Genomic DNA, 11,867 nt, shown 5'->3' on the forward strand with positions numbered 1-11,867 from the left:
TTAAGAACTTGCTACTTTTATTTGGCCAAAAAACCATACTAAGCCTCCAACTAATAAAAATAAATGAAAAAAAAATTTATTTGGCCACAATGTCTCCCTTAGCTAGATAAGGCCCCAAAGCTATCATACACAAAAGTAACAGCAAACAGAAACAGCACTTACTATGCAGGCCCTTTTCTAAGGGCCTTACAGGTCACAATAGGACACAGGCATCCTCCTACACAGACAGATGAAGGAACTGATAAGGCACAGAGCGGTAACCTGCAGAAGGTTACAGTCGTGGTGAATCTACAATTCCAATCAGGGTTGTCAGGCTCTAGATTCTGTGCTTCAATCACATGCCAGACAGCTCTCTTAAAATAATACAACAGAATCCTTATTCTCTCCAGTTATATTTTAGGAAAGGCAAAGCAAAATGTAGGAATTTTAAGTTTCATTCCAGTAACCACCTGAGTATGCTTTTATCTCCTTTACGTTATTGTATATGTATCTTTCAGAAACACGATGATTGTGTAGTTACATCATTTTTTTTTAAATCCAAAGAACAAAAATATAACTAATATAAATTTATTTTAATAAGCCCTAGAATCAGAACTGATAAATGAAGTCACCCACTGAAAAAGTGTTAAATCTATTTTGGCTACTATATTCCTTTACTTCAAACTTAAAGTAGAAGCATATTGTTTATTGATGCTTTTAAAAACTATATCCATATACAAATTAGTTTGGAAGTTCTTGAAAATTAATGAACAAGCACTTTTCCACTATTTCATCATTACAGAACTACAACAACCTCTGAAGAAACACTATTAGTGACATTTTGGACAATAAAAAGTATAAAACCAGACTGTTAACAAAGGAACAACAAAATGTAAGTTAGAAAATTCATAAATGTACATTTATTCAGGAAATACAATTACTAGAGTCCTTGATATTTCAATGATCATTCCACATAATAAAATATTCACAACACATAGTCTTGTAAGTCTACACCAAGTCATGCTGACATTCTTTTCAGATAAGCCATAGCCATTTCTTCTATTAAATGCTATAATATCCACTTATATTGTAAACAAAGTACTTGAGCCAAACTATTTAAGTACTTGAGCAAAGTAACTTTCAAAAATTTAGAAGGAAGACAACGATTTTAAAAAAAACACATCTGAATCATCAAACCCCAAAGAATGAGGCCACTGTAACCTAGTGTTATACTAATGGATAAAATGGCCATATTAAGACAGTTTGTAATTATCAATGAAAATATTATTAAATATCATCCGCAATTTTTAAACATGCTTTCTCAAATAACAGACATTTATTTTTGAAAGTTTTAAAGGCAAAGAGGGCAGAAAGGTGCCAGACATTAAAAACTTACATTTAAACTACTAGCAGATTTTATTTAAAAAAAGAAAGAAAAAGTTAGGCTGTAGTGACTTCCCCATTAAGGAATGCCAAGTACCTTTTACTCCTAAAGAGACGACTGAGAAATACAACTGACCCTTACCTGTGCAGCTGTTTAGTAGTAGCTGTAAACTGAATTATTCTGACGCTTCCAAACAGAGTCCAGTGTAATGAAAGCATGTTAAAAGGGGGCAACAAGTGGTCCTCAACCCTGGATATCCTTTAGAACCATTTGGAAAGCTTTGAAAAAATAAGCATCTGGCCCCACCTCAGAGATTACAATTTAGTTGGTATGGGGTAGGACTCAAGTGTCATTGCCTTTTTGAAGGCCTGCAGGGTGTTCTAATATGCAGCTAAGGTTGAGAATCACTAAGTCAACTCATTTTGAAATACCAAGAAAATAAATGGAAACTGGGGAGGGAAGATAATTTATATTTATAATTTATAAATCAAATACCTATTATTTACTTACTATGTCTTAGTTATGTTCACAAACCATACATTTGTAAGATGAAAACTCCCCTCATTTCCTCATCATACTAAACCACTACCATACATCTTTGCCACTGAATGACTGCATTTTTCTATGGTCATGATTTAAAATTCTGGGATACACTATGAAAACTGCGTTAAAGAAAATAAACTACTGCTACTCATGCTCAACAGGAGCAGGCAAAACTACTGTATTTGGCTCTTTTAAGCTATCCATATTTTAAAAATTATAAATAAGTGCCAACCCACACAAAGAACAGATTGTGGATTACTGTAGAAGAAACAAAAAATAGCTTACTCAACTTACTAAGTTTCAACACCAAAAAAGATTTAACTTGGCTGAAAGTTCTGAAACAGCTGAGATACTGAACCAGGAAGCTATAATTTATAATGAAATGTTGACACACCCTTAAAAGCTACTGCAGCTGTAGCAATACTAAAATAAGATTTCTTCAGGGTTTACTTACCCTGTAATGCAAGAATACAAGCACAACAATAATATTAGTTTTTATATGCACCAATACCTCTAATATATAAAGCTCTACAACAAATACCTCTAATAATTTTACATTTAAATTAAGCCCATAATTCTTCTACCCTACTTTGGTCTCAACATTTTAAAAACATCAATTAATTTTGGAAATATACAATTCAACAACATGATCCTATCAATAACAAGCACATTTTGTAGTGGACTAAAGACACATTCAACCATGCAATCCAGTGTTCAATACCTAAAAGATAAATAACAATGCTGATTGATTTTAATTCTGAAATCATTGAAAACTGGAATAATCTTTTTAAGACTCACAGTGCTCACAAACATGCAGAAAAAGATACACATTTCTATTCTTCCTGAAGGAATGTCACAAAATGCCCACTCTTTACACAGGGTTGATAATTATTCTAAAGTCCTTATATATTTCAATCCATTATTTTCTTTCTAGCACCTGTCACTTAAAATTTTTAAAAGCCAAATGTTCCTATAAGTTGTGTCTGAATATGTTCCTTAACTCTTAATTTCTGCCTTTAAAGACTTCAGTCACAGTCATCCACCGATAGCTGCCTTTCAGTAAAACAGTGACATCCAGTGGACAAATGCAAGTATCTCAGAATTCTCATCATTACATTTCAATCATAAGAATCACGACTTTAATCCAACAATTTTAATGTGAATGAGTTCTTACTCATTTTCACAAAGCATATGCAGATTCTTATGAAATGCATCACATCATAATTTCTATATATCTTAGACATATCTTTCTTTTTCTTACTTAGTATCAATTCTTTAAATTGAGCTATAACTCTTGAGGCTAGTGAGGTTAAAGGTATTATTTTTTCTCCTTTGCTATATCCCATCACAAACCAACTGGCTTATCTCTAGGAATGGAAGGATGAAAAATAAGATATATTTAAGTAACAATGAATAGCATTAAAAAAATTTGCAAAAGAAACCTAAACCTTTTTTGCATTTGTAATTTATGATATAGTTGAATATAAACAGAAAGATGTAATCAGTAATGCAAACAATCAAATTACATTCTCTTGCCTCACTGCTCAAATATTATGAAAGAATACATATTTTAGCAATGATTGTATCAGTGTTTAAAAACTTTTATAAATCAGTACAAACAAATATTCATTATATATTATGTTTAAATAAAAGTAAAAAACTTCCACTGTGCTGAGTTATAATTTACCATTGATTATATTATGTGCGTGTTTCAAATACAAAACGCAGCAGTGATGTTAACAATGAATTGATAGTGTAATGAACTGCTGAGACTGTTACGTGTAATTTCTTGGAAAAGCATAAAGAAATGTTACAGGTTAAAAAAAAAAAAAGAATGGAGAACTGTTCTTTTTAAATAAGCAAATAAAGAAAATCTTTTTTCCTAAAAAAAGATTTAAGAATGTAAAAGTACATTTTAATATTAAAAAAGCATTTTTAAAAATCTATAACAACTTTATGACAAAATCTGCATTTGTTGAAAAAGGCCTGTAAAAACAGCAGGACAGAACTGCCCTCATTACCTTTTTACTTTTTCTAGTCAGAAAAAAGTGTATGCATCTCTGGAACCATAAATGATGTTAAAATAGGTATTTATAAAATGGCAAGGAGGATTTCACGGGAAGTTTGTTGTTTTTACAATCATTGGCATTGTGGCCATCAGTAGGTCACAAGTAAAACTTCTCTAGCTAAAAGCAAAATGGAACAGAAAGGTTTTAACTGCATTAGGTCTGTTGCCTGCGTTTTGCTGATCGCATTTTTTCAAAGCGTGATTCCATTTCTTCCAAGACCTTGGGTGTGTACCGCACTACTAATTTAACCTTTCCTTGAGCTGCTTTCAGCAGTTCTACAGCTTTTTCATGATGCTCTCCTTCAACACTCTACGAAAAAACAAACCACAGACAGAAACACAATTAATATCTATGTTTTGTACGTTAACTCAAAATGAAAAATGTTTAAAACACATACAAGTAAAAAAATTTTAATGTTATAGCATTTCAAACTATAAACCTATGAAGTAGTCCTGCTTTGTCACTTTAATCAGTGTAAAATTGTCTGCTAAATCATATTCTGTCTGCAGTCCAGGAACCGGTTTTTAAGTTCCAAATACCTAGCATATCAACCTACATGCCGTATTATTTCACTAGGTCAAGAAGTAAATCAAGCAATTGCTATTTGATAAAGTTAAACTGAGGAGAGGCTTCCGATTCAATGTACTACCTTAACTACTAAAGAACTTAGTAACTTCATAAAAATCACACTAAGCACTGCTAATTTACATTGGAAAGAAGCAAAACACACACAAAGTGCTTCAAAAAGTATCACTTCACTAAAGAGCAGTGCCTAAGAGTCTTCCAAGGGGTTTCTAAACTACAAAGCTTCTTGGTCTTTCCCTGCATGTCCTGCTTCTGAGTTTCCAGTAAAGAATCTGTCTGCAATGCAGGAGACCTGGGTTCGATCCCTGGGTTGGGAAGATCCCCTGGAGGAGGGCATGGCCACCCACTCCAGTATTCTTGCCTGGAGAATCCCCATGGACAGGGAGTGTTGCAGGCTACAGTCCATGGGGTCACAGAGTCGGGCACAACTGTTTCTATAACTCAAATGCACCCCCAAGTGGTCAAGTAGAAATAAAATGCATCCCTACCACTCCATTAACAGAAAGGAGCTGATCTCCTCGCTTGAGGCCCCCATGTCTATCAGCAATTCCACCTGGAATTATTCGAGAGATATAGATTGGAGAGTTTTGCTCTTTGCCTCCCATAATATTGAACCCAAGGCCTTCTTCTGTTTTTGGTAGCTCAACAACTCGAGGATGAGAATGCCCTTCGCTGGCAGCAAATGCAGCAACAGTAGCCTGAAAGAAAATTTTATATATTTAAAAAAATAGGACCTTTGTTTACTTCATTCTTTTGTCCCTTTTAAAAAACCACTTTTTCTTCTTTCTTTTTTAAATTATGCGGGTATGGTAACACATTTACAACAGATTTGAAAAATATAGAACCAAGTTACATACAGTCCCACTATATATTTTTAAAATAGATTAAGATTTTTAGTTGAAGTTTCAGTATCAACCTCTCAAAAATTAATAAAATGATAGAAAAGTAGGAGATAGTAGACCTGAAAAGCACTATGAATGGATTGAACATAATTAAGATTTATACAATTTTCACACAATAGCAGAATATAAATTCTATTCAAGTTCCCATAGACTATAAACCAGTAGACAACTGAAATATATCCAGGGACATAAAACAAAATATAAAAATTTCATGGTCTAAAGGTACTGAAATTGTAAGAGTGTGTTCTCTTATCACTATGGAATCACAGTGATACTGATAATTAGAAATCAGTATCAAATTAAAAACCACTTTTGAAGTAAGTATTTTTGATGTCTGAATGTCCACAAATTCACTGAGAGTGAATGTAAGCTAAGTAGATAGTGTTTTTAAGAGGACGACTGGAAAGCTTCCTCTGGGACTATGCAGTGTTGAGGTCGTTCAGATCACTCCCGGTCCCGCCGGTGCCCAGAACTGCTGTGCAGTGCCTGGCAAGCAGGCCTCGCTGGGGATGAACTGTGCACGCTAACAGGGAGAACCCCTCTCCTCACAGGCCGCCACCCTCCGGGCTGGTCGGCCTGGTACGCTCAGGGGTGTGGGCTGGCACAACCTGTGTGTGACCTGAATGCAGCAGGTGCCCTTTCATGCAGTCATTCTGGCTGTGGTGCTATTCCCACTGTGTATGAACCCGTACGGAGCAGCATCTTTCAAATCTAGACCAATTCAGAGGAGTTCTAACACAAGGCTGAGGATTCGGGTTTCATTTTGCTTTTAAATGTAATTCAGTAATCTGGTACTATTTTTTTGTGTATTAGATCAGGGTATATGAGAAACATGGGAAGGAAGAGAGAAAATCAAGATTTGCTGAATACTCTAAGCTCTTAAAGAGGCTTCATTTTATAGATAATGGAACTAAGGCTCAGAAGTTCAGGAGGCTGTGAAAGTCAGGAATTAAACCCAAGTTTTAATTGTTTTTTCCCACTCGGTCAAACAATACCCACATGACTCAACAGAGAATCCAATATTGCCTTTTGTGAATCAGTTAACTATCAATGAATAGTTACCTGCTAATGACTAGTTTTAGTATAAGTCACCTACTACTGACAGTAACTTATTCTAACCACATATGATGAGGTGGCTAGATAGCATCATGGCTTCAAAGGACATGAATCTGAGTAAACTCCAGGAGGTTGAGGAGGACAGAGAAGCCTGGCATGTTACAGTCCATGGGGTTGTAAAGAGTCAGACACAACTGAGTGACTGAACCACCACCACCACAGATGATGGACAGAGATCAGTGCTTGAATTATTTGAGGAAAAACACTGGTACAGAAAAATACATAAAACCTGCTCCCTGTAGCTCTGAGGAGGTAACCTGCTATTTGCAGAGTTAAGGTTAAGTGAATGGCAACATAGGGGAGTACCTCAGATCTACCATTTACTATTTGTGTGATTTGAAGCAAGTAATCAAATTTGATGCTTCCTCACCAATAAAATGAGACTAATAATCCATACCTCAGAATTTTGATGAATATTTACATAATGATATATATATTACCTGGTCCCATCACCTCATGGGAAATAGATGGGGAGACAGTGGAAACAGTGTCAGACTTTTTTTGGGCTCCAAAATCACTGCAGATGGTGATTGCAGCCATGAAATTAAAACACGCTTACTCCTCTGAAGGAAAGTTATGACCAACCTAGATAGCATATTAAAAGTCAGAGACATTACTTTGCCAAAGGTCCGTCTAGTCAAGGCTCTGGTTTTTCCAGTGGTCATATATGGATGAGAGAGTTAGGCTGTGAAGAAAACTGAGCGCCAAAAAATTGATGCTTTTGAACTGTGGTGTTGGAGAAGACTCTTGAGAGTCCCTTGGACTGCAAGGAGATTCAACCAGTGCATCGTGAAGGAGATAAGTCCTGGGTGTTCATTGGAAGGACTGATGCTGAAGCTGAAACTCCAATGCTTTGGCCACCTCATGCAAAGAGTTGACTCATTGGAAAAGACCCTGATGCTGGGAGGGATTGGGGTCAGGAGGAGAAGGGGACGACAGAGGATGAGATGGCTGGATGGCATCACCGACTTGATGGGCATGAGTCTGAGTAAACTCCAGGAGTTTGTGATGGACAGGGAGGCCTGGCTTGCTGCAGTTCATGGCGTCGCAAAGAGTCGGACATGACTAAGCGACTGAACTTCAGAACTGAACTGATATATATTACCTACAGCAACCACATATTATATATGTATTATTTGTGTGCAAATATATTTTAATGTATCATCTAGACTGCATAAAATGTGTTTTGTAAAGCCAATTAAAAAGTCCTGCTTTTCAGTAATTGAGTTTAGTGTAGCTTGAAAGGCAAGTTTTTAAAATAAATCTATTATGAAACTAATAACTTCACATTTTAAACCTCTAATTTGTGATGAATCCTCTCACTTTCAGTAAATGAAAAAAATGTACCTTCGCAGTTGCATTAGCTCTTACTTCAGGACTGCTACTGATGTCCACAGTCTCATAGACATGTTCATATACCTGCAAAACCCAAAGGTATCACTGTGATTTTAAATCTCAAAATATAACACGCTTGAGTTCTTTTTAAAGTTAATGAATGTGTCAAAATTTCAGAAAAAGTTATGCATCTTTGTACCACGTTTTTCTGTTAGAAATTCCAAAAATGAGAAGGGTAGGTTCTAAAGTTAACTTTAAGAAACTACAAACTCAAATTGCAGAATGTTATCTTACCCTAAATAATGCAAGTTTATAGTCAATTTTAATCCCATTTACTTACCTCTCTTACAGCATTGCAGAATTCACTCTGAAGGACTCTTTGTAGAGCCTGAAGTTTCTGTGGTGGTACCTCTCCACTTCTTTGCAGTTTTTCCAACAATTCAATTGCTCTACAAATATCTAGAGTTAAACAAACACACACCGATAGACAATTTTCTCTAAATGCCTCTGTAACAGCGCAGCATTAGGATTTGTTCCTCAATGGCTAACAAAAAATATATAGAACACAGAGGAAAAAAAGCCTAAGAGTATGAACTTGTGTGTATGGGGGTTCATGTATGGAGGGTGGGAATGTAAAGCCTGAGAAGAATGTTAAATTTTACAGCAGATTAGGAAGAAAAACTGATGCTGAACATGCATAAAATCTGAAAAACCATATCTTTAAGAGACACAGGAAAACAAATATAAAGTCCTAAACGTCACAGGAAAGAACTGGAGCTCAAATGTGACAGACACATGAACACTGTAGTACTTCAGAAAAGCTGACAGCATTATCAAAAGCTACTTAGTAAAAATTTACCTACCATCAATAGTAACCAAAGTGCTGAGCAGTATAAAACGCCATGTGCTAATGAAGTCACTATTTCCCAAAAGAAAACTTAATATATATGTACATACAAAAACTCTTCAATCACATGTGCAGTTAGTTACTGGCAGCAACACAATTTAAAACAATGCTACAAATGAGTAAAACTAACTGGTCTGCTTTCAATTTAGGATCATCACACAGTGTTTTAATTAAGACAAGCTCAATCAAATACATGTTTACAAAATACAAAGCAATTAGTTTGTGAGTCTGGTATCAGTAACAGCTGGGTGATCTTGGGCAAGTAACTTAAACTCCTTGTGTCTGTTTTCCACTATAAAATGGAAATAACAGTATCTCCTTTATAAGAATTACATGACCAATGAAACAAAAAAACATGGTAAGGGCCTGGCATGTGGCAAGCATAAATGTTATGTTACATTAGCACCAATTAATAAGAAACATTAAGATGTTCTACACTTTTATAGACATATATTAAGCATGTTAGGCAGTTCTCATTGGGAAGTGTCAGGAAAAGTGTTTTACAAATTAAGAAACTTTTACAAGATTCATCATGTTTCATACTATTTCTCCCCTGATTTTTTTTTTTAACAGTGTTTGTACCACAGGGGGCTAGAGTACTTATTATTCTAAAGTTCCTTCCCTCCTTTTGTATTAAGCGGAAGAAATTCCAAATTTTCTATTATACTAGAGGATTGGAACTCTTCTCTTTATAGAATCAGTATGGCTGTCTTTGTTTGCAACTGGAAAATTAGGAATAAATGTAGTGAAGCAAGAAGTAGATTTTTCAATTTCAGGTAATAGAAGCTCACTGCTGCTAAGTCACTTCAGTCGCGTCCGACTCTGCGCAACCCCATAGATGGCAGCCCCCAGGCTCCCCCGTCCCTGTGAGTCTCCAGGAAAGAACACTGGAGTGGATTGCCATTTCCTTCTCCAAGGCATGAAAGTGAAAAGTGAAAGTGAAGTCGCTCAGTTGTGTCCGACTCTTCACGACCTCATGGACTGCAGCCTACCAGGCTCCTCCATCCATGGGATTTTCCAGGCAAGAGTACTGGAGTGGGGTGCCATTGCCTTCTCCGAACAGAAGCTTAAACTGATGTTAATCCAATGCAGTGGAAAAAAACTTTCCCCATTCTCATCTCCCACCATCAGAATAGCTGATGAATGGGGAGTGCTGGTTCATCAAATATTCTGACCTACAAAATTATAATACACAAGCTATATGAAAATTTCCAACTAACAAAAAATTGAAAAAGTAAAATAGTCTTTACCGAACCTAAGCTGTACCCAGTATGTTCTCAAATGTGTTCCACTAAATCTTGTTTCAATATCTGTGAAGGCATTCAGGATCTTGATCATATGAACTAATTTTATACTATAGGATTGCTGGGAGAGCTTCTTAATAGAATCTGTTAAACAGAATGCTAAGTCAGAATCAGAGTGGATGTAATCTTTCTTATCCTACTAAATGGCATCCACTAATAGCTTATCCTCAGGTTCTAAGCACTCTTACTGTGCAACTGAAATGAACTCTGAAACAGGAGAAAACAAAAAGTCATGACTACCAAAACTAAATGCCAGAGGTGAAGCTTCACATTTTGTACTGTACTTAACAATACAAAAGACTGCCAACATGCTAGAATTCTACAACTAGTTTTCAAAGAAAAACACCTACTCCAGTTAACACCAGACAAATCTGTTCCCATCTACAAAGCACAGTGTCATTGTGCTTGGAAGAACATGTCACAGTCTTAGGCCTAACTTAGCAAATCTTCCCAGAGTAAGCTGCTACTCTGTCAAAAGGATACTTTAATTAATGGTCTGGTGGGCTGGAGGAAAACATTACTTGTAAAGAGACTTACAAATAGTGAATACCACAAGGAATAAATAATGTTAAGTGTGCATGGGTCTGTGTAAAGATATGAGGAAAGACTCCAAAATTCAGTTCTAAAAATGTACCTCTTTTTAGAGCAGAAGCTACTTAAATATTCAGACTGTAAATGCAAATGTTAATATTTACAAGATACTGTCCATCTCCATCTTATACTTTGTTTACTACTAGTACTCGAAATGTCTAGTTTTACTTTTTGACTCTTACTGATGACTTCTAATGCAGGTGCCAAGAGTATACTTGAAATTATATGAAATAAAGAATTTGGGGAATAGTGGAATGCTAAAAAACTGCATCAGTACGCTTTTAGGCTCATAGTCTTTTACTTCACTGGCTTTTCGGTTTTTAATTACTTAGCAGAACAGGTTTTATTTTCCTTGACAGCCTGCTCTAAAAAGCAAGCAATCAACCAGTTAGCAATCTTAGGATTTGTAATGAAGAATGCTGCTGCACTTTAACGTAATTTACAATTACTATTCTTTCTAGTTATGCAACCTTCTTTCCAGGACCACAGCAGAAGGATTGTTTATAAAGCACCTTCTCCGTACCCGGAGGGGCACCACAGTCAGGAAATATCCCCAATATGTATACAAGCGAGGTTGTGGTGGAAGTAATGATGGCATTTGTGCCTAAATGAGAGGGGGTTTGGTGGGAACGCGCTGCGTGTTCCGGCTGGGTGAGTGAAGGCGGGGACACTGTGTATGAACGCGTCAATACGGGCAGGGCGGGTAGTCTGCCCGAACTGGGCGTGGGATATTTGCTCAGCTTGACACGTCTCTGAACGCATAGTAGGCCGTAACAACCCAGGGAGCGGGTATACAGTGTGTGTCTGCGAATGCAGACAGGTGGTGGTGAGCTATGCTGTACTCCAGGACAGTCCATGTGAACACAAAGGGGGTCTCAGGATCAGGCAAGAGCGTCCAGCCCCCTCCCCAGGCCCGGCGCATCGACATCTGTGGCCACAGGCGCCAGAGCGAGGGAAAGCCTGGTTCGGGGTCTCGGAGCTTGGTCCACTCGCCCGCTTGGACGACAAGGCACTCCCCTACCTCCTCCGCCCACGTCGGTCCCAGGCTCGGCCCCACTCACCCCTCTCCAGTCGCACGGGTTCCCCCAGGGCCGCCATCTTCTCCCTCTGCCTGCAGACCCACAGGAAGTGACGACAGAGGGGCTGCGGTGG

The 11,867-nt window shown here is 37.1% G+C and overlaps 1 protein-coding gene across 1 annotated transcript; it reads right to left on the minus strand.

Annotated features, from left to right (window-relative positions):
• Positions 1–872: 872 nt before the first annotated feature.
• On the minus strand, positions 873–11,843 carry LIN7C (lin-7 homolog C, crumbs cell polarity complex component). Its single transcript, XM_043908341.1, has 5 exons — positions 11,777–11,843; positions 8,254–8,372; positions 7,926–7,997; positions 5,049–5,258; positions 873–4,284 (listed from the first exon to the last, which is right to left on the minus strand). The coding sequence occupies exons 1-5, from the start codon at positions 11,811–11,813 to the stop codon at positions 4,129–4,131; spliced, it is 594 nt and encodes a 197-aa protein (XP_043764276.1). The 5' UTR covers positions 11,814–11,843; the 3' UTR covers positions 873–4,128.
• Between the last annotated feature and the right edge of the window lie 24 nt (positions 11,844–11,867).

The sequence above is a fragment of the Cervus elaphus genome, chromosome 1, assembly GCF_910594005.1.
Source record: "Cervus elaphus chromosome 1, mCerEla1.1, whole genome shotgun sequence".
Classification (NCBI taxonomy): Eukaryota; Metazoa; Chordata; class Mammalia; order Artiodactyla; family Cervidae; genus Cervus; species Cervus elaphus.